The sequence below is a fragment of the Ctenopharyngodon idella genome, chromosome 15 (genome assembly GCF_019924925.1).
Source record: "Ctenopharyngodon idella isolate HZGC_01 chromosome 15, HZGC01, whole genome shotgun sequence".
Classification (NCBI taxonomy): Eukaryota; Metazoa; Chordata; class Actinopteri; order Cypriniformes; family Xenocyprididae; genus Ctenopharyngodon; species Ctenopharyngodon idella.
Window position 1 is genome coordinate 27144424 of NC_067234.1, and position 22920 is coordinate 27167343.

General features: G+C 37.5%; 2 protein-coding genes across 9 annotated transcripts in view; one reads left to right on the forward strand and one right to left on the reverse strand.

Moving 5' to 3' along the window:
• Positions 1–478: 478 nt before the first annotated feature.
• ccdc153 (coiled-coil domain containing 153) lies at positions 479–9620 on the reverse strand. Of its 2 annotated transcripts, none has more exons than XM_051861124.1 (7): positions 8444–9620; positions 5066–5159; positions 4910–4975; positions 4679–4798; positions 1908–2000; positions 1680–1810; positions 479–1276 (listed from the first exon to the last, which is right to left on the reverse strand). In XM_051861124.1, exons 2-7 carry the CDS (start codon positions 5133–5135, stop codon positions 1148–1150), a joined length of 609 nt encoding a protein of 202 aa, XP_051717084.1. In that variant the 5' UTR covers positions 5136–5159; positions 8444–9620; the 3' UTR covers positions 479–1147. The 2 variants fall into 2 exon arrangements, with proteins under 2 accessions (XP_051717084.1, XP_051717085.1); XM_051861125.1 differs by lacking the exon at positions 8444–9620 and adding an exon at positions 5708–6384.
• cbl (Cbl proto-oncogene, E3 ubiquitin protein ligase) overlaps positions 6587–22920 on the forward strand; it is a 34417-nt gene continuing 18083 nt past the window's right edge. For 6 of the 7 annotated variants that reach the window (XR_007925012.1, XR_007925013.1, XM_051861116.1 and 3 more), the window contains exons 1-2: positions 6587–7084; positions 12402–12649. Coding sequence is in view for 5 of the 7 variants with exons in the window: in XM_051861116.1 (XP_051717076.1) it covers positions 6938–7084; positions 12402–12649 (395 nt within the window). In the remaining 2 variants the exon portion in view is untranslated. The remainder of the gene's footprint in view (positions 7085–12401; positions 12650–22920) is intronic. The other variant, XM_051861117.1, reaches the window with a different exon arrangement.

Below are 22920 nucleotides of genomic sequence, written 5' to 3' on the forward strand. Positions count from 1 at the left end.
AACAGCTGGCGTCTGTCAGGGGCATTAGAGCATTACTTTTGGAATCATACTAAGAAGAAAACAACAGGTAAACACATCCTATACATTCTATAGGGAGAAAATTAAATCATGAAAGGTTTGTTTAATTATTTCATTAAAATCATTTTAGATTTGAGTTCAATATAAACATGTAAACGATTTTAAATTGCCATTAGAAGAGCGACAGAAAATTAGGCCAACAGAGACACCGGCTGGTGACAGAATGAACTGCAGTGTCTGCTGTAAACAGAGCTTCATTTATGAAACACTGGCAGGACAAATGCATACATTTTAGGTAAAACCATTTTCTACATAAATTGTCCCATTCAATTCAGTGGGAAGATATACATGCACATTCACTGATGAATTGATTGCATAGAAATGAATTCTGCTTGTTTCATGAATAAGGCCCAAACACAAGTCTAAACACAATGCTTTCTCAAATTACACCAATACCAGGTATGGTAAAATTGATCATTATATTTCATAATTCAAAATGTAAAATGTGAACAGTATCGACAACTAAAACACAATGAAAATGTAATTTAGTTCTGTGATGGCAAAGGTGAATTTTCAGCATTATTACTCCAGTCTTCAGTGTCACATGATCCTTCAGAAATCAATCTAATATGACAAGGCTGTAACCATGTCTTGAATTTGCGTTAAATATATTGTTAGAATTTCAAATATTGACAATTTGGCCATTTCTAATTATTGGGGGGGACTTGTCCCCCTCAGTGTCTATGGAGGTTATGGTCCTGTAATATGCTGATTTATTGCTTGAGAAACATTGAAAACAGCTTTTTTCTGGAAACCATAATACATTTTTCAGGAATATTTTATGAATAGAAAGTTAAAAAAAAAAAAAAAAAAAAAAACAGCATTTATTTGAAATAGAAATATTTTGTAACATTATACATGTCTTTACTGTCACTTTTGATCAATTTAATGCATCTTTGCTGAATAAAAGTATCAATTTCTTAAAAAAAAAAAAAAAAAAAAAATGTTTTATATCTCCCTGGAGCCCAGTTTGAAAGCCCTGCATGGCTTGTGCAATATACATGCAATTTCTTCATTGTCTAAGGTCAGATGTCTTGGTCCTGGTCACAGTGCTCAGCTGAAGATGTCCTCATATGTGAAGCGGGTTTATCCCAAAGTCACTGAGCATGTCCTTGACTTCCTGATGAACGACCGTGCTCTGTTCTTCCCACTGCAGCCGTGTCTCAGCCAGGTGAGAGAGCAAACTGTCCAGACAGCCCTGTACCAGGCCAATAGACACCAATTAATAAAAACGAACTCAATTTAAGATGAAAAGTAGCTTATTAAATGGGGCATGTCTCGCCATCTGGCACAAGTATTTAGAGGTGCAGATGGTCTCTACTATTCTAAAATACTAAATGCTGAAATGGATAACCTTTTGGATAGCAATCAGATTTGTTAACACTTTAATTAACCGTCAGTTCAATTTGTTTTACTATAGCATTAATTACACCTCATTTATTTGAGGTAGATTATTCAGTCACACCTTGAAATGCCACCAGGCAATTTTATGCTTTCTGTAGTGCTAATAAAATATGTCATCCATTCAAGCATCTAATATATATTTGGACACAGCACTGATATTTCACTTAATCACTTATAGAGCAGTGACTCTGACTTACGTGCAGTATCTTCTCACACTCACTCTCCATGCGGTCCAGTTTGCTTTGGAGGTCAGAAATGATGGCGTCTTTTTCTGCTTCCGTCTTCTCTCGCCGCTCTCTTTCCGATTTTAATTTAACCTGACACTCGGCTAATCAAACAGAGGTTGTCATCAGCATGTGTCTGGTTAAAGCACACACTGCCTATGATAAGTACAAGAATTTGAATATATTAACGGCTGAACTCACCGAGCTGCGTCTCAAGCAAGTCCACGCTCACTTCAAGCCTGTTCACTTTAGTCTGCAGGTCTGTTTCCATGGACTTATATTGACAGTTGAGATCTGTTCTCAAAGTTAAATACAATACACATATTGTGTTGGAAATCACTTCTTACAAAACATACTGTATATTCACATAAGTTATTCATACACTACCATTCAAAGGTCAGTAAGTTTTCTTATATAATGGTATTTTTAATGTCACAAAAGATTTCTATTACAAATAAATGCTGTACTTCTGAAGTTTCAATTCTATATCTATCACTGTTTCCACAAAAACATGAAGCAGCACAACTGTTTTCAACATAGATAACAATAAGAAATATTTCTTGAGCACCAAATCAGCATATTACAATAATTTCTGAAGGATCATGATTCACTGAAGACTAGAGTAATGATGCTGAAAATACAGCTTTGCCATCGCAGGAATAAATTACATTTTAAAATATATTAAAATTGAAAACAATTATTTTAAGTTGCAATAATATTTCAATATTACTATTTTCACTGTATTCCGATCAAATAAATGCAGTCTTGATGAGCCTAAGAGAATACTTTCAAAAACAAAGCCCAAAGAAACTGAAGTTCATTGGGTTAAAAAAAAAAATTTATTTCTTTTTCATCAAGTGTTTCCAAAGCAGTACAACATAAAACATTATCAATCAGTTTCCCAGACAGAGATTAAGCCTAGTCCTTGACTAAAATGGCATTTTAAACCAGATTAACAGAAATCTACTTTCTCTGTCATGGTTTTAAACACCCCTAGACTTAGCCTAGTCCAGAGATTGAGGAGGCAGGTTGAACTTCAGAAGACACGTGAATTACTTGGACTATGTCAGTGAAGATTAATTTATATATATATATATATATATATATATACACACAGATCTTGACCAAAAATAATTTGACTATTTAGATTCAAACAGCGACTTGTATGTATTTATGTGTGTGTGTGTATATATATATATATATATATATATAATACACACACACATAAATACATACAAGTCGCTGTTTGAATCTAAATAGTCAAATTATTTTTGGTCAAGATCTTGTATTGACAATGCAAGAGGTGAGCACTCTGTAAAGTCTACTCCAGCACATCCCAAAGACTTTCAATGAATTTAAGGTCTGGACTCAGAGGTGCCAATTCAAGTGTGAAAATGATTCTTCATGCTCTCTGAACCATTCTTTCACAATTTGAGCCTGATGAATCTTTGTCATCCTGGAATATGGTCATGATGTGTCTTCCTACATGGTTGTTTAAGAAATGAAAAACTACACACTCCATCAATTAGGGTTAAAAAGAACAGTTTGCAAACATACAGTATAACATGCTAAAAGCATAATAATCACTCCAATAATGATCCAGTTATAGGATCTTAAGTATTTGCATATTTAAATCCAAACAGTGTCTTTTTCTTTGTTGGGCAGTGTATATTGAAACACAACATTTATCTGAAGTTAAACCTGCCTCCTGGTATAGGTTTGATTTAAGCCTCAATTTCGTCCTAAAGTATAGTCTTCCTCCAGGAAATCATGGTCATCATCTGGTATGTTCTCTACAGGTTGAGTAATTCATCCAAGTGGTCAGTATCTTTATTTGCAGATCCTCTGCTGGTCTTAAAGGATTAGTTCACTTTAAAATGAAAATGATCCCATGATTTACTCACCCTCAAGCCATCCTAGGTGTATATGACTTTCTTCTTTCTGATGAACACAATTGGAGTTATATTAATAGAGTATGAAGCTGAAGAAAGTGTGTCCATCCATCATAAACATCACACAGCTCTGGGGGGTTAATAACTTTTGCCTTCAGAGCACAAATTAAGATATTTTTGATGAAATTCGAGGGTATCTGATCCACACAGGCAGCAATGACATTGAACCTTTTGAGGTCCAGAAAGGTACTAAAGACATCGTTAAAACCGTCGACGTGACTGCAGTGGTTCAACCTCAATATTATGAAGTGACGAGAAAACTTTGTGCGCAAAAACAAAACTAACGACTTTATTCAACAAATACTCCTGCGTCAGCATCACACGCATGCGTCATGCTGCTCACGTGACCAGAGCTGGCCAATACTGAGCTGCTGTTTGGACGTAAACACTGAAGCTCTGCAATGAAAATAGTGTAGCAGTATGACAGGGGACAGATGAATTTATTGAATAAAGTCATTATTTTTGTTTTGTTTTTGCGCACAACAAGTATTCTTGTTGCTTCATAATATTAAGGTTGAACTACTGCAGTCATATCGACGGTTTTAACAATGTCTTTAGTACCTTTCTGGACCTCAAAAGGTGCATTGTCATTGCTGCCTATGTGTGGAGCAGATACCCTCGGATTTCATCAAAAATATCTTAATTTGTGTTCCGAAGATGAACGAAGGTCTTATGGGTTTGGGACGTCATGAGGGTGAGTACTTAATGACAGAAATTTCATTTTTGGGTGAACTAACCCTTTAAGAAGAAAGTGTAATGCCTCTCGCAGTTCAAAACGCTTACGCTATTTCCTACGCCTTCTAATCTAAATTGGCACAGTTGGTTTTAAATTAATCTTGTTTGTTTTAGTTCAGAACTTCATAGTCCAAGTGTTAGTAATCTGTGTATCAGAAACCAATTTTTAAGACTCCTGTCTTAATTTAAACCCTGTCCGGGAAACCGCCTCTATATTGAAGTACACATTGTTGAAGGTGTACTATAACAATAAACTTGCAATAAAGCAATATACTTTATACAGACCTGCAGTGATGTCCTTCATGTCTGATCTCTCCTGACTGAGCACCTGCTCCAGATCTCTGATTTGACTTTTCAAGTCATCTCTCACCGCTGTAGCCTGATGCGCTACACTGCTCCTCAGGGCTGACAAGGTTTGTAGAGACTTTACTGTCTTAATGTTTTATTTGAACTGAACATCAACAAACAGAGAACAAATCTGAGAACAGTCCATTTTAAGAACTGTATTTGGCTTACCAAGATGTTCTTTTAAAACAGCCACGTCTAAGACACTTCTCCGGTACTTCTCTGAAAGTCCATCATCTGAGAAAAAAGGAAATACATGGTATCAAATACATCTTACGTCTTTTTTGTAATAATTATATTATTTTGTGTTTATAAAAGCAAAAACACCTTTTTCTGGAGTGCTCTTTTTGGGCTTTTCCTTTTTGCTGTTTCCTTTCCCTTTCTTCTTTGGTGGCATGGTGTAAAGATTTTAGGTCTGCATCTATCGAGCAGAAGGAAAAGTTTCATTGTGTCTTTATTGTGTATACAGAGCCGCCTGGCAGCGTGGGCGTGGCCGTGGCCAGACAGAGATGTTAGCCAATCACCTCTCCAGAATGCCAACTACAGTTGTTCTTTGTAACCGCATTGCACCACGCCGCCAGCTGGTTGCCTGGAGGTGTGTATAGTTGCTAAGCGCGTCGTTTTGTTTTATGGACAATAAACTTATTTAGGTATTTATGAATTGCTACATTTTTAAAAAAAGATAAAGATATTTCGTTTGAAATATGGAGCTCTCTTTCACAAGTGTGTTTACTTTTCATTCAGTTCAGTTTTTAATGGTGGATATTTGTAAAACGAATGTGAACTGAAATGATGAGATAAGATCAACGAACCAAGCGTCAAACAGCGGTGAACTTAAGAAAATAAAGTAGCCTAGTTCACCTAAAAAAAATGTCTGCATAATTCATCTCTTTAACCCAGAGGGCGGCGAAAGTACAATACAAGCGCTTCTACTGCAAATGCTTAGCCCATGAATATTAATTACGTCACCTTTACGTTGCTTGGTAACGTTCCTAGTTCTCCAGTTACGTGACCTAATTAATATTTATAAGTCACGCTTTTCACCATAGTAGGATTCGTACATTCGCATAAGGAGCAAGAACGGAGGCGGAGAAAATTTGAGACATGAAAGAGGGCGAGGTCTTACAGGCGGAACAGGAAGAGCAATCATACAAGTACGGGAGGGGGAGGTAGAAGGCGGTGTTTACTTCCTTAATATGTTTAGCCTATTTATTTCTATTTCAATAAGATATTTTTTTCGCTATCCAGTATTGCATTTTCATTTGGAGAAAGACGATCTGTGCTGCGTTTATAATAAACGTAAAAGCCTCCCCTTCATAGGTTTTGCTTGCAGGGCTCTTGTCTTGCTTAGCCTGAACTTCCCGTTGCAAAAGTAGTGATAGGAAGTACGATACATTCCAGCGAATCGGTTCTTTCGAACACCTCCCCTCAAAGAACCGATTCAGCTATTTTTGCGCGTCACTTCTGTCACGTGGTCCCTCACCACGGTGTTGAATATTACATGCTTGGAAAAAAAAATGAAAAATTATTTTCCAGTTTGATGTTGAAAAGTGTTATACTGTATTTTAACATGTAAGTAATCGTTGTCATGTTTATTGATTTATAATTTGACTGCCAATAAAAAAACAATAAAATCATGGTTGTATTTATTCCTTTTACATTCTGACGGTGTTTTTTAGGCCTGTAAATTCATGTTTATGTGTTTTTGTAGACATGATACCGCTCATAAAAACAGTCATTAGAACCTGAATCTTAGACTGTTTCAGTCCGACCTGTTTTGTGAACCGATTCAACTGATTGAAAAGATCCGACTCAAATGAACGATTCGATCACGAATCGGACATCGCACTGCAGAAGCGCACAGATAGAGAAAGAGAGAGAGCTGCAGGAAAAGGGAACATCACGGACGGGGTGTCGATGTGAAAGCAGTTGTTCCTCCACATCCAGACATCCATCAAAACTTATTTTTACGCGTTATTTTTAACGGGATTCGTCGCACTACCCGAGCGTATTAAATACCGCGTGAAACGGTGGTTTCCTGCAAGGGGGATTTAATGGGAGTGTTGCATCGATAAAGCGCTTCTCCCCCCCTTGACGGACCTTCGCTCGAACCGAACCGGACTCGGGCGCTGTCCTCACCGGGGGGTATCCGATCTCAGTTATATTTTAACTGCGAAAACAACACTCCGGAGTCCGAATATGGCAGGAAATCTGAAGAAAGGTGGGGGGCTTATTGGCATGATGAAGGACGCTTTTCAGCCTCACCATCACCTCCACCACTCCCATCACCAGCCCGGGGCCGTGGACAAAAAGACGGTGGAGAAATGCTGGAAATTCATGGATAAGGTGGGTGGCTATCAAGCAAAAACACAAAAGATAGATGCCAGAGAGAGACGTTGTAGCTAACAGCCTCTGTCTCTTGTTAGCTTAGCCGGATGGCCTGCACCGAGGAGTCCTAATGCAATATGGCAGGGCAGCTCTGCTAAGACAATTAGCTGAATGGTTTGCAGGCTAATAAACTATATTCAGCCGGTCAAATACTTTGGGAATATCCAGTTTTAGAGAGTAGGCCATTTGCGGTACCCGTCCACCCCAGCTTGCCTAGCGGGACTTCTGAATATGGTCCAGGGTCCCGTGCTAGTCGTCCTAGCTTAATAGCTTGTAGTATTACTTAATTGGTAAATATTGCTTATATTGTGAGAAGACTAGGAATGGTTTGGACATATCTGTCTCCTCCTGGATACGCACATGCACGGCGTGTAAAACACAAAAGTTGGCTAAGCAACTAATATCTGACGTTCCTAGTCCTGTTGTTGGTCAGTCAGTTGGTTAAATTATCTTAACTTTATGTAGACGTGGATAGTGGACAGTTGATGGATAGATCTGTCCTCAACACTACTTGCTTCTCTTGTTCCTGTTTCTATGTAGGTTTTTTTTTTTTTTTTTTTTTTTTTTTTGGATAAACAGGAAGCGTTACATAAACTTTTTCTTATTTTAAGTACTTTCAGTCTGTTTTAAGTGTAATATAGACTATTGTGTTATATTCTGGAGCATTTCTACCTTAATTCATAATCTAAAAACGTCTTACTTAATGACTTTAGACATTTAAGTATCCAGCTGTATTAAAAACTAGTTGTTTTTGTGTTTAATGAAGATCTATCCAAGCAGGGATGGTCTTATGATCAGGTATCGATGTAGCTGTTAGGCACACTGTCCTTATTTCATACCTGATTAACCCTATAAAACCTATGGTATCATATTTGACATCTGCATCAAATTGCATATTTTCCTTAGTTTGGGCCTCTGAATAAAATGTAGGTGTTTTTCCTCCTCAAGTATGAGTGCCATATTCTCACTATATCATACTATATGAGCCGTAAAAGCCTGATGTATCAAATATGATACAAAACAAAACATGTTTTTAAAATTAGTTAGTTTTTATATTTTGTATAAAGGTTCAATAAACTTCCATTTCAAAAAATATATTTTTCATATGTCAGGCTTTACAGGGTTATTGTATTAAGAATTGAAGCAACTGACAGGGAGTCTTACCAACTCGTCTAGTAAAATAGTAAAAAAAAAAAAATTAAAAAAAAACATTTTTAAAACTGTTAGACGAACATCTGGTTTTCTTTTGTTGAATTTGCTGCCTCACAATACAAAAGTTAAAGCTGCAGTTCATGGAAAAAAGTTGTGGTTACTGACCTCACACTTCCTGTGATGTTCACACTGATACATGAGCGAAACGGTGCATCTTTCACAGGGGACTCATTTTTAACTTATCCTGTTAATATGGGAAACCACTTAGATACTAAAGATGGTGTTTATTTAGCAAGTTTTGAGTATGTTACAAATGAAAACTATTATATTACTGAAAAGAGAAACAGTTCATGCTTTTTGACTGAGAACTTTGCAACTTCCTATTTGCTCAGTTTCACACTGGGTAGTTTGGTTAGTGCACATGTGACGCATCACATTGTCTTCATAAGCAAATCTCCTCATTTTGTCAATTGTAACATGGTAAATTTCCTCTATGTTAACTCGTGCCTGGTCTGATATTATAAAACTTTTTGAAAAACGTTTAGTATGAATGTCAGGATCAGTGATTCAGGATACTTGTCAGGAGAAGTTCCACTTGCAAAACAGGCTTTTCTGAAAGAGATGTTTCTGGTCTATCCTGGCTTAGCTATTTATTATCCAAAATAAACGTTTTCATGTTATACATTGTTATATTCTCTCAATACTCTGTAAATATTCAACCTCTTGAACCACAAGAACCCAATGGTTGTTCTTCCCAGTTTGACCTTTAATATGCAAAAACTTTGCATAGTCAGATAAGAATAAACATTAATGAATTTCTGTATTTTGAGTTGACTATGAGTTTCCCCTACATATGTGTATTATTATTATTGTTTACAAACACAAATTATCTACACATTTCCTCATAGGGTTTAGTACTAAATAAACCACAGGCCAATAAAGAGCATGTTATTTGTAGTTGTTGATGGAAGGATATGCATAGTAGGATGTGATTGGTCATGATACAAAGAATGCAAATTTAACACCATAAATGGAACTGTTGCATAACTATATTGGTGCATATTTAATTTTAATTGACTTCCTGGTGTCGTTTCTTATGCTAGCAGATGTTTCTACACACTTTTGGACTATTTTTCTTAATTTAGATTATCGCTGGACGCCGTAATGAACGCACGTCTGCACGACGTGAACACGTAGACATATGCGTGTTTGCTGATAATTCTCAGGACGTCCTGTCGCCACAGTCTTATCTCTTGGCTGTCAGGACTTAGGGGTGCATGAGAGCCAGAAGCTTTGGAGCACAAGTCAGTCTGGGGATGGTGACCCCCCCGTGATGTCATCAGCTCTCCCCACCCCCCAATCACAGCTGGTCCTGTGCTGAAGACAAAATAGATAAGAGCGACTGCAAGCCCTTGGAGCAGCTGCACGCAGCGCCAGCCTCTTATTGCTGGAACGCGCGCTCACGGCACGGCTCTTCTCGAACTGCTGGGGTGGTGACATTTGAGCAGTTTCCCGTTTCCTCAAATTTCCCACCCACGTCTTAATCAATAGTTCAGAAGGTGATGATGCGTGGCTTTAGTCCAGACAGTGGAGAGCCACTATGCCTGAATTAAAGCAAAGGCTATTGGACCATCAGTCTAGCCATTAAGTTGTTTGGCTAATGAAGTGGTTTGAGGGCAAGCACTTAATCATGATGATTTATTGTCTAGAATGGATGTTTTTTCTTGGAAGATTTCAGCAGCTTTGTGAAAGTACCGGTACTTCGGTACCAGCATTTCTGTAGTACCGGGAGTACCAAGTATCCGGGTATGTTCGGTACCCACTGATAGGGCTGTGCCAGTATTTTACGTGAATATGACACGAGTGAAGCACAAAGCTTTGTTTACAGAAGAAATAGGCTAATAGGTTAACAATTAAATGTGACATCGCAGCCATGGAAACATTTTGGTTCATACGTGAGTCCATACGTTTAAGCTTTGTCGCTTTGTGTTCTGTTTTGCGAATCACGATCTGGTCACCTGATTATCAGAGAATTTAACAATATTCCATTAGTTTTTCCACTGAACATGGAAACTTTGTTTCTTTTCTCAAATCTTCACTCACGCAGGGGATTATAAACGTTTCTTCCTTTGGTCCGCTTTTAATTAGGCCTATTATATTTGCATTCTTTACTGTGGTAAAGTAGAAAAAACACCGTAGGACAGAAACCTTTTTGCTTGCATGTCAATTTCTGTTTAACACAGTTTGTGCTTTATTAGACTTTATAAGGCGCGTCAAGTTTGTGTAGCGCGTTTCACACACTCCGGTGATTTTTAGTTTTGCTTTCTCTGGCAGCGCAAAATCAAACATAGCCTGAATGTCTGAAGATAAAACTCGCTCTTCAGACCTTTTACAACAAGTGTCAGTTCCTTGTAACAACAGGAGATAACATGAAGATATTATTAAAGAGAAATGGTCTCTTTCCTGCTCGTGTCCCACATCCCTCTCAAAGCGCAGAGCGGCTATATGACGCATCTTTGTGTGGAAATAAAAAAAAAAACGAATTTTTTTTTTTTAGAATACTTCATTTTATTATGTAGGTTACCATTATTTACTGATATCTATTTAATAGTTTTACAGGCTGTAGTGTGTCATTTCACTGAAGGAATAGCTAAAATAAACACACATGTCTGTTTCAAAATGGCATTTGTTTATTTATTTTTTTATATTTCAAAATGTATTTAATTGAGGTATATATACACACACACGCTCCAAATATTTATAGGCCTGTGTATGATTACCATCATATTTAATGTTTTTAAAATAGGCTAGTTAAATAAAATAGTAAAATAGTTCCAACAGATTTTCCTGTGGTACCGAAATTGGTAGTAAAATTTGGTAGTAAAAGCAGTCAAATTTGACTGGTATTGGTACCGACTACTGGAATTTTGGTACCGTGACAACACTAGTGTGAAATGCACTACTGTTCAGAACACTGGGGTCAGTAAGATTTTTTTTTTTTATTCAGCCAGGAGGCATTAAATCGATCAAAAATGACAGTAAAGACATTTTTCGTGTTTCAATTAAATGCTGTGTTGAATTTTCTAATCATCAAAGAATCCAGGACAAATGTATTACATTTTCCACAAAAAAATCAGCAGAAATAGGCTTTACAACATAGTTATTTCAAGTATTCATTGCCCATTTTGAGTTGCCAGCAAGAAAAAACTAACATTATATATGTTAAAGATGGTAAAAAGCTGTGGTGATGATTTTGGTAATTCCGCCCACTCCCTAATCTAAAACATTAAACCTATGTAGCTGCAAAGTGTACACTTCATTCCCGGTCACCAGCTGTAAATGTTGTGGGAATTGAGATGACAGTGTAGTGCTGTAGATTGTAGAACCGTGTCTTTTGTGCAAACACAGTTGTCATCGTATGTAGTTCACAAAAAAATTCTTCTCTGTGGAATGTTCTTGCTGTGTGACCTGACAAGTTTTGTGTATTTATGGTTCGGTGAACAGTTTTAAAGTCCTTGTCAGTGTAGTTTTTCTTTTTTGTTTTTTCTTTCACATATCATACTGCAATAGAAAACTTGCAAAACCTTGGCCAACAGAGGATATGAGGATAGTGTGCAGTTCTGTTTTCTTGATCGATAGTCAACTTAATGTGCCGTTAGAGAATTGTACAGAATATTTGTATCAAAATATTTTTACAGAGCTTGTTGGCTGCTGTGATAACAGACAAATATACACAAACATATCCATATACATTTATGTTTTTTTTCTGTAAAGCTGGTTTGAAACAACGTGTAAGCGCTATACATATAAAAGTGAATTGAACTGAACATGAATTGAACTTTTTTTTTTTTTTTTTTTTTTAATATTTAGAGTTTATGAGCAAATAAGATTCGTTCTGTCTCAGTCTTTTGTGTACAAAAATTAATTTCAGTGGACTGATGTAATACAAAACTGCAGCGACTTCAGGGCAATTTTCAATTTATAAGCCATTTACATTACTTACATTGTTGTTTATGGCATGGTAGCAACCCGCCATTTTCGCTGGATTCTCTTTTGCTGCTCAGTTGCTTTTTGAAAAGATGCCAAATTCAACATTGTCTGATTTTTCTCTGCTCTGCTGCAGGTGGTACGGTTATGCCAGAACCCCAAGCTGGCCTTGAAGAACAGTCCTCCGTACATCCTGGACCTGTTGCCAGACACTTACCAGCATCTCCGCACTATCCTTTCCCGCTATGAAGGCAAGATGGAAACGCTGGGCGACAACGAGTATTTTCGCGTTTTCATGGAGAACTTGACCAAGAAGACCAAACAGACCATTAGCCTGTTCAAAGACGGCAAAGAGCGAATGTTCGAGGAGAACTCTCAACCCAGGTCAGTTTCTGTAGACACCATCTCTAGTTACAGCATTTCAGGTGACCAAATTGAAAATGTTCAAAAAGGTGTGTTTGTTTTGTTCTGTAGTGATCAAATAAAGATTCAACATTTTCCATTTGTCAGAGGTGTTGGGTTAGGTGTGAAAGCAGACATCAAAAGCCTCAAGTCCCCTATGTGCAGACGTTTCCTGAGCTAGTTCATGTTTTTTTGGAATTGTTCTACAGCTTAATTCGGTGTGGGAGGCCAAAAGCAGAAGCAGTGAAACATGGTTTGTCGGTCCTTGAATCATGTGAAACCGGTTTCTTGAAAAAAATTTGAGTAGAGGTTACATTGAGTTAAGCTGAAGTTCGTGTCGTATATCAAAGATGCAAATGAAGTCGATCATGTAAGCGCTCACAGATCAGCCAGTGGACTGAGATCGTATCGGGCCTGTGGTGGTTCTGCTTCTCCTGAAAACGCTTGACTCGTGTGTGCGGACAGAGTAGGAATGTGTAATGCAAATAGGACCAGTCACAAGAGGAAGAGCTTAACTGAGGCCCAGACCTTACGAGTAACACCTGGTTTTAGGGTTTCCAAATGCAACCTTCATTAAACCCACATATCATTTGTAATTCATCTTGATATTCTTGTTTGTAAGTTGCGTAAAAGCACTTTTTTTCATTTTCATAGTACAGCCTTCCAGCCCATGTATGCCAGTTTGTCATATACAAAACAGAAATGCAGTATACGATTTTCATACATTAAAATGATGTTTAGCTGCTCAGTTATAAGTCGTTGAACCCAATGTGATGCGTGTCATATATTTGGCTTAAGTTTGATCTAGAATGACCCTACAGTATTATTTAAAAGTGGATGCTTTATTTAGAAAGTTGAAGTCCTATACGTTCTCATAAGTCCCAGACATTTTCCCTCAGGAACTGCAGCTGTTTAGTTGATTGTAAACATCTTATTTATGTACATACTTAATTTCCATCATTCTTATAATCACATTTCCTGTAGATCAGCGGCTTCTCATACCATAGGCCAGTCATCGTGCCAACTGTCGTTCCATATTGTTCATACTATTTCACTAAATATTTAGAGGTTTGAGACCTTAAGGGCTTTCATGCAAAATCTTTTTGCATGACGAGGGCCTCTTTTTGAGCCGCTTTGGTGGCAAATTCTCTTAGCTGAAGCTTTTCCGTGTCATTAGATGCTGAAGCTTTACATAGTGTGGCTGAGGGGGCGAAGTGTCCGTATTGAGTGAGAAGAATTTAATGATTAACTCTGACACACAAGTCACGCTTTGCACCAAGCAGACACTGCTCTTCCTGTTAACACACTCACTTCCTGTTTCTCCTGAGCCCCCAACAGCATGCACTGCTGAGGCTAGCTAAAACCTGCCACTTCTTACACTGACTGACTGTGACAATTCAAGCTTTATAGGATCACTTTCAGCACGTATTTGTAGTTAGTAGTACTGAAGACTGTCATAGATCTCTTACATTCAGATTCATGCACTCCATATCCTACTCAAAAGAACTGCTCTCTACCTCTAGTGCTTGCTTGCGTTGGCTTGATAGCAAAATTTTGACTTCAGCCACTGAATCTTGATATTGGTCCTGAATTGATACCTTGAAGCAAGTAGGTTTGCATATCATAAAACCAAAACATGAAAATTAATAATTGACACATACTTGAAATCTTGTACATGCAGATAAGGCCTTTAATTCATAATTAATCAGGGTCATACAATTACAAATATCTATTATTTGCATATAAATGCAAATGATCTTCACAATGAGTGTCTTGGCTGCCTTAAAGGGTTAGTTCACCCAAAAATGAAAATGATTCCATAATTTACTCACCCTCAAGCCATCCTAGGTGTATATGTCTATCTTCTTTCAGCCAAACACAATTAGAGCTATATTAAAAAAAATATCCTGGCTCTTCCAAGCTTTATAATGGGAGTGAATAGTACCTTCGATTTTGAAGCCCAAAAAAGCGCATCCATCCATCATAAAAGTAATCCATACGACTCCAGGGGGGTTAATAAAGGCCTTCTGAAGCGAAGCGATGTGTTTTTGTAAGAAAAATATCCATATTTAAAACTTATTTTACACTATAATCACTGGCTTCCAGTAACAGCCGTACGCAAGTCCAGTTTTGGTGGAAAAGTGGCCTCTGACCCGACGTATTCAGTACTCCGTATGTATTCAGTACTTGCGCCTGACCCAATGTTTTCAGTACTCGTGCACTGTTTTCAGTACTCGTGCACTGTTTTCTGTGCACGCACACAGTTCGGATGTTCAGACTTGCGAATGTCCCGTAATTTTGCAAACGGAACAGCAGCATACTTGATGACGTCACTCACCTCGCCTTCATTGTAAAGTAACAATAAAATGAAATATGATACATATAATCTAAGCCTCTTTTTGTTTTCATTTAAAAAATATTATATTATCATATTATTAGCCACAAAAATGTGTTTCAGGCATTACATGCATACTTGATCTTCACTGTATATATTATAACAAAACAAAATATAAAACACATCACTGCCTCTCTTCATTTTCAATTTAAAAGTATGAAACAATATGTCGTTCAGGCAACGTTCATATACTCTGATTATCTTCCTATATTAAAATGAAAAGACATAAAACACAACCCCTCAGACAGCTCTTTGTGTGTACGCGAAAACAGCTCACGATTACTGAATTGAGTTCTCTTTTGTGTTGTCTTGTGCTTGAACGGGAAAAAATACACACAAGAAAAGTATGTCAAAATGCCTGCTTTGGCGAGTATTCACGCAAACACTGACGGTTATGTCTTAAGTAAACGTAAACAGATGAGAAAGAAAACGCATGTGTAACAGTATGTTGGATCCGTGCATTTGGTCTTAAATTGACAGCAGCCTATAATAACTGCTGCCGTCTGTGACATTTAATGTTAATCAAACAACAAAAGATGAAGAGAAAATTACTCGCTGCTCCTGGCTGAGCAACCTTTGTAACTTTAATAAGATTAAATGTATATTTAATATACACACAACTCCTGAACATGCAGATTCCTATTGAAATTGGATTTTGCCCGCTAAATTTCGCTGAGCAATAGTAAATGTTAGCGACTTTTATACCTCCTTTTATGTATAAGAGGTAGTAGGGGTGGGCGATATACCGGTTAACACGGTAAACCGGTAGAAATTTGTAAACCGGTAGAGATATTGAACTATCGTCTCAGTGCTGCTAGATGCTCACAGTGCTGAATGTCTGTTCCAGCATTTGGTGCCAGAGTTCCCAGTCTAACTGTTGTACTGATGTTTTATGCAGATGCTAAGGTGTACTGTCTGGAGCTGTTAGTGAAATATTTACAGTGACTTATTTCTATGTTTCGGCATGCTGTTGAATCTTTTACCCACATACTTATCTGCCATTGTAGGGTTTCCTTATGAAGAAATGCATAATGCATAGTGCTCTGATATCCATCTCTGTGAAATTGTTTGTGCTCTCAGTTTAGGTAGCCTGGGGTTAGGTGTGTGCCATACAGCTGTTGTCAATTAAGCCAACTAATTTTGAATAGACTTTCTGACAGATGTTGTATCCTGAATTATTGTAGTTGTATTATCTAATTGTGATTGTGTGTCCATACTCCATTGTTCAGATTGCTAAATTTGGACCATGCATGACTTTCCGTACTCATATTTCCCTCTCTGGTTAGTTTGGTTATCCTTTCATCTTATCTGCATGTTATAGGTCTGCATTTATAGCAACAGGGAAATTCACAGCAGATAGGTGAAGTCAAATGCATGTGAATCAGCTGGGTTTATCACAGTAAGGCGTTATACAGTTGTGTGGTTTAACAGAAATTTTTCAGCTTGGTGGAGCTTTACTGGTTCCAATTTCCTTTTTGTTGTAGTTGCAGCTCTGTCATGAGATGAATTAAGTCTTAACATCCTCTTACATGTTCTTTCTGTGAATTGTTTTGAACTTGGAGAGTATAAATGAGATGTTTCCTTTGTCTTGGTCCCGTTTTCTGACACATTTCAGACTACATAGATGTAGTTGGCAGGGAGAAGACCACCCACCCGTGGGGGAACAATTCGTGTTTATTACAGCACCTACAGTTTCCTGGTTTTGTTTTGTTTTTATGCCGTGTTTTGTTTGTGAACATTTTCACCTTTAAATAAAGCTAAAAGTAGACTTCAATAGAAGTAATTCAAGCATCAAGATTATAAATGCTCGAAACACATGCATGTCTGCAGCAGACTTTACTTTGCAAATTTTATAACAGTTGAAATAAGTAAATAAACAATTTTCTCTGTTTTTCATAGTACATGCCACAAATCATTTCTTTTTTTATTTTTTTATTTTTTTTATTAAAAACCCTAAAATTTAAGCAAAATCATAACCGCCATCAATTCAGTCTTACACCGTGTCTAAACCGGACGCGAGCGGTGTGATGCGTCAAAAGACAATAGGACCCATTATAATCAGTGATATTGTCTACACTGGATGCTGCGCGACGCGACTAATTCCCGACAGTAAACTGATTCCCCGTTCTATTTCTGACATAGTCCAAGTGCTTTGCAACAGTTGGCTTGTCGCGTTCAGTGTAGACAGCTTTTGGCTGTTGCGATGCAACACGATAAAAGTCGCGTCTGGTGTAGACACGGTGTTATAGAAAGTTGTCTCATGTATATATAAACTGCACATTCAGATGTGTGATTCAACTGGCATCTCTTATCTCCTAATTTTGTTGCTTATATCCACTGCAATCATTTTAGAGGCTTGTTTTTTCACAAGCCTAAAAAACAATTCACAACACTAAACTTCTAGCCAATGATCTGTTAACCCATGTTTTGTGGTTTAGCAGCACTGTTAAATTTAGTACCTCCTACTCATATCAAAGAAAAGTGCCATCAAACAACATGATCAAATGATTATACAAGCAGTTTTGCAGAAGCGGATGTGTTTGATAGCAAAAGTCCTTTGACAAAGCCTTGTTCAAAGTCTTTAGATTTCATTTAGAAAGTGTAGTGCCAGAGTATTACAGTTTTTCTCAAATGTTAACACGCAATTCATGAAACAATTCACCATTTTCTCTTGATATCAGGCAACCCCAGTTATGTTCCTCTGTGGGCCAGATTAAACCTGTATCGAAACTTGTATCAACAAGTAGTATGTGTCGATACATCGTCGTATCGATGTAGAACGTGCTATAGTGAAAGTTCTCAAGTTCTGTACTGTAATTATACTATGTGTACGTAGTATAAAAACCTGTAGATGATCCTGTAGGCCAGGTTCTGTAATGGTTTTCAGTTCTCCCACCAGCTTTGGATGCATTTTCCAAAGCACATAATCACCTGTAGCCCTATTTATATTATCCTGAGATTCTGGTTAGTGTATCATCAGTTTACGCATGGATAAATCTGTTTTTGGGTTTACATTGTGGCAGTTGAGTTAATTATATTCTGTACTCATGTCTTCTGAATGAGAACATCATTAGGGCATTTTTTTATGTAAAGTTTTTCAGAAAACATTGAGAAAATTGGAATGTGTGTGAAAACGGGAGAAATGTATCATAGTATTGAGAACTGAATGAATGGTTTGGGAAATTGGGCCAAATGAATCAGTTACAATTGAGGAAAAACTGTAATCGTTCATTGTTTAGTGAGTTATAGTGTTCTCAAGGGATCGCAGGATCCAAGTAAGCCTGAAATGAATGGAGCTGAGCAGCCAATGATTCAGTGTCCTGTATAAAGTGGTAAATGCATCTAAACTTCCATCAAAAGGATGGTTTTGTCTGTTTTTCATGAGTTTGTACACACAGGGAGCACTTCTGATGGAAAAACTGTTAACACGTCCGAGGATTGTATTGCAGCTCGAGTTACTACGTCCTGCATCTCGCTCCACACAGAGCCAAGCCAAGCCCAGCTAAGCACGGTCGAGAGCCGCACTCAAGCAGTGGGACATTGTATTTATTTATGGCCTACTGAACACACTGGCAGACTGAACACTAACTGATAATGCAGCTCTCTTGCTATATTATTCTCCACTTCTGTCTAAAGATGTAGCATACAACAGACATGCTTTCCCATCTCTTTCGCTTTCAAAGTCACCGTTCTCCTGTTTCCTAGTCAAGGGTTATGTTGAGCTGGCATTCAGTCTGTTCTTTAGTTCTTCCTCTAAAGCACTGCTCTTTAAAGTGATAGTTCACCTGAAAATGACAGTTCTGTCATCATTTCTCACCTTCATATCATTCGAAACCCCCATTGACATTCAATGTATAGACAAGACAGACATTCTCTTGTAATTTGCAAAATAAAGGAAGTCATACAGGTTTGGAACGACGTGAATATGAGTAGATGCTTCAGGATCCAATTATCAAGTGGTTGACCCATTACCATACTGAAAGTGGTTACAAAATTAAAGTGTCCTTAAGATCATACATTGAATTTTATTAATATCTCTTAAGAGCTGCATCACCCCATCCATACACTATAGTTTAGTAGTTTGTGGTCAGTATTTTTTTTTAAACACTTTTATTCGGTAAGCATGTATTACATTGATCGAAGTGACAGTAAATACATTTTAATTTTACAATAGATTTGTTTTTTAAATAGATGCTGTTCTTTTGAATGTATCACGGGTATTATACACAAAGTATTAAAGGATTAGTCCACTTTCAAATTAAAATTTCCTGATGATTTACTCACCCCCATGTCATCCAAGATGTCCATGTCCTTCTTTCTTCAGTCGAAAAGAAATTAAGGTTTTTGATGAAAACATTCCAGAATTATTCTCCTTATAGTGGACTTCAGTTGGCCCCAAACGGTTGAAGGTCAAAATTACAGTTTCAGTGCAGCTTTAAACGATACCAGATGATGAATAAGGGTCTTATCTAGCAAAACGATCGGTCATTTTCTAAAAAAAAAAAAAGAAAATGTAAATGCTTTATATAAACAAATGATCGCCTTGCAAGTGCTTCCGCCAGACCGCCTTCCGTATTCTTCAAAAAGCTTACGCTGTATGTCCTACACCTTCCCTATTCAACTTACAGTTCCGCTTTTTCCGTAAGTAAAATGGGGAAGGCGTAAGACGTACAGCGTAAGCTTTTTGAAAAATACAAAAGTGCGGTCTAGCGGAAGCACTTGCAAGGCAATCATTTGTTTATATAAAGCATATACATTTTATTTTATTTTTTTCGAAAATGGCCGATCGTTTCACTAGATAAGACCCTTATTCCTCATCTGGTATCGTTTAAAGCCCTTTGAAGCTGCACTAAAACTGTAATTTTGACCTTCAACTGTTTGGAGGCCATTGAAGTCCACTATAAGGAGAATAATCCTGGAATGTTTTCATCAAAAACCTTAATTTCTTTTCAACTGAAGTAAGAAAGACATGGACAGCTTGGATGACATGGGGGTGAGTAAATTGTCAGGAAATTTTTATTTGAAAGTGGACTAATCCTTAAGCAGCACAACGGTTATTAATAAGAAATGTTTCTTGAGCAGCAAATCAGCATATTAGAATGATTTCTGAAGGATCTTGTGACACTGAAGACTGGAGGAATGATGCTGAAAATTCAGCTTTGCCATCACAGTAATAAGTTGATTTTTAAAATATATATTCAAGTAGAAAAGTTAATTTATAATATTATAATAATATTTCACTCAAATAAATATTCTGCTTCATTTGACTAGCTTCTACAAAGTGAAAAGTAACTTAACATGAATAAATTAGATGAGGATCTGTTTCTTGTACCTTTTTTAGCCTATTTATTTTGCTATCTCAGCTATACATGATTATATGGTTAGTTGATTTTATTTGCATTGCTGATATTATTTGCATTTTCAGAACAGACCACTCACCAGAGGACAACTTCTCTAGAATCACCTCAGATGACACAATGGATTAGAATAGATATCGTCAGATCACTGAACAAAATTTGTTTGTGGGAGTGCGTCTGTTCCATGTTCGTGTATTTTATTTGAAGGGGGTGTGTGTGTGTGTGTGTGTGTGTGTGTGTGTGTGTGTGTGTGTGTGTGTGTGTGTTTGCTTGGGTGTATGACTGCTGTCACCACCACTTCCTGACAGAGATCCGGTGTGAAGCCAGTTCTGGACAGTTAAATTTGTCAAAGGGTGGCTGCGTTGACAGGAAAACACAGAATCCATGATATCTTTGAGTATTCTCATGAACACTGTGTTTAGACATAAATAGTGTCCAGTGGCAGAGAAAGTCCCTTCTTTAGACACCCTCGAGTCTGATATTTGGGGAAATGTTAAAAGTTTTAGGGAAGTTGGCTGTTGAAATGTGCATTAGTTGAGCAATTGAAATAGTGTAATCTAGTGCAAACTGGCTCTTGTGTTTTTTTGTGTGTGTGTGTGTGTGTGGACAAATGAAGGCAGGCACTAAAGGGAGACTGTAGGTGTGACTCTTCTGAACTGTAGACTCTTTGATAATCAGCCGTGGGCATGAGCAGACCGCTCTCGTTTTCTCCAGTTGGCTTGGCTGTTTTATCACGGAAAACAGGAAACAGGAAGGGAGCAGCCAGCTGCAGGTCAAAGGTCAGGCCAAAAGAGGAGGGAAGCTGACAAAAGCACAGTATCTAGGCAGGGCTTGGCCTACAGCAACAGCAAGGAGAGGCCGGCCAACCGAGAAATTGGGAAGGAGGAGGGGTCAGATGGATTGTTTTAATGCAGGCAGTCATGAAACAGCAATAATGAAGCACTCTGTCCGGCACTATGGCTTTGCCTGAATTCCCATACTGCATTGATTCCCAAACTGGGGGACGTGAGGTGATAGAGGAGGCACGCGAACAAAATGCTGAGTTTTGCCATACATTTAATTCTACCCCACCTTAAAATTACATTAAAACCGTGTGTATTTATAACAGGCAAAATGCTGTAAATGGTCAAAAATACCTGACATCTAATCGAATTACCCCATCTTTTGTGGTCAAAACTGACAACATTCACAGAAGCTATTTGCATATGATAGGTTGCATGCAGAGTCTGCTGGCTTAGCATACCAAGCTACATTACTTCTGTTCTTGACAATATACCTTTGTAAAAGTGGGGATTTAGCGCCTACTTGCATGAAGAACAAATATAGATAGACTGTGCATAGACTCAAACCCTCTTCGATACCAAAACATGAGTTCTTGTTTTTAATGTTGATAATATTATACAAGCAAGAGTGCAATTTTTCCAGTTCAACGAGCAAAATGGTAATATTAAGTGATGTACATTTCAAACATTTCAAACACAGAATTTTGAAATAATAGTTCCAACAAAAGCCACAGCAGAACTGCAACACACAGCGGTGTTTCGTGAACGAATCTGCCAAGTGTGTCCGACTGCATCGCGCAGAACTACAAACCACATCCCTACTACTTACGCCCCCAACCTCAAGTTACGTCCCCTACAATGCCATTCGGGATTTCTTCAGAGCCCCTCCCTCTGAAATTGCTGATGTCATCACTAGTACTGCTCTTTTTCTACTTCACTTTCCTCGCTTTTTAAGCTTCACTATCGCCACCTAGTGATAAGGCATACAGATCGAATAACAGATCACCAGATGCTCTAGTCATCCTGTTTGTTTTCATCAGTTTTTTAATTATAAAACTCTACAGTAAATTTTATTTTTATGAACGGGGTAGATTTAGGGTAATGTTTAGGTGTGGGTGGTAGGTTTTTAGCTGTAATTACCATGACTCTGTATTAATTTGATAATATAATTTATTTTATGTTTTACTACTAGCTGTTATTTCATACTTTAGATTCGAAGGCTTGTCTTACAAACATTTCATACATAAAACATAAAGTAATTTACTTTAAAAGATTGTTTTAGTCAGTGGTATCCATGCTTGTTTCTTCCTGGGACACGTAACTTGTAGCAAGCATAATTTGAAGGGACGTGGTATGAAGTACTGCGGGACGCAGACATACCTTTCTTAAATCTGCTGTTTTGAACGAATCATTAGATACAGCCACTTTGTTACTGAATGAATGAATGACTCGATGACTCGCTCATTAAGACAGTGACTTACCGCCACCTACTGGTGGTTTTAGTTTAATATTTAAAAGTATCACTTCGTTTTTACCATCATTGCATATTTCTCTATTAAACTTTTTTTTTTTTTTTTTTATTTAAAACATTATTTATTTTATAAAGGTAAAAATGCACTAGAAAAGCAATTTAAGGGGGACAATATTGTCCCTTAATGGAAAAGGTGTTACTGCAGTCTAAATGGAAGAGGGGGGGTACGCAGAAGGATGTTAAATGCC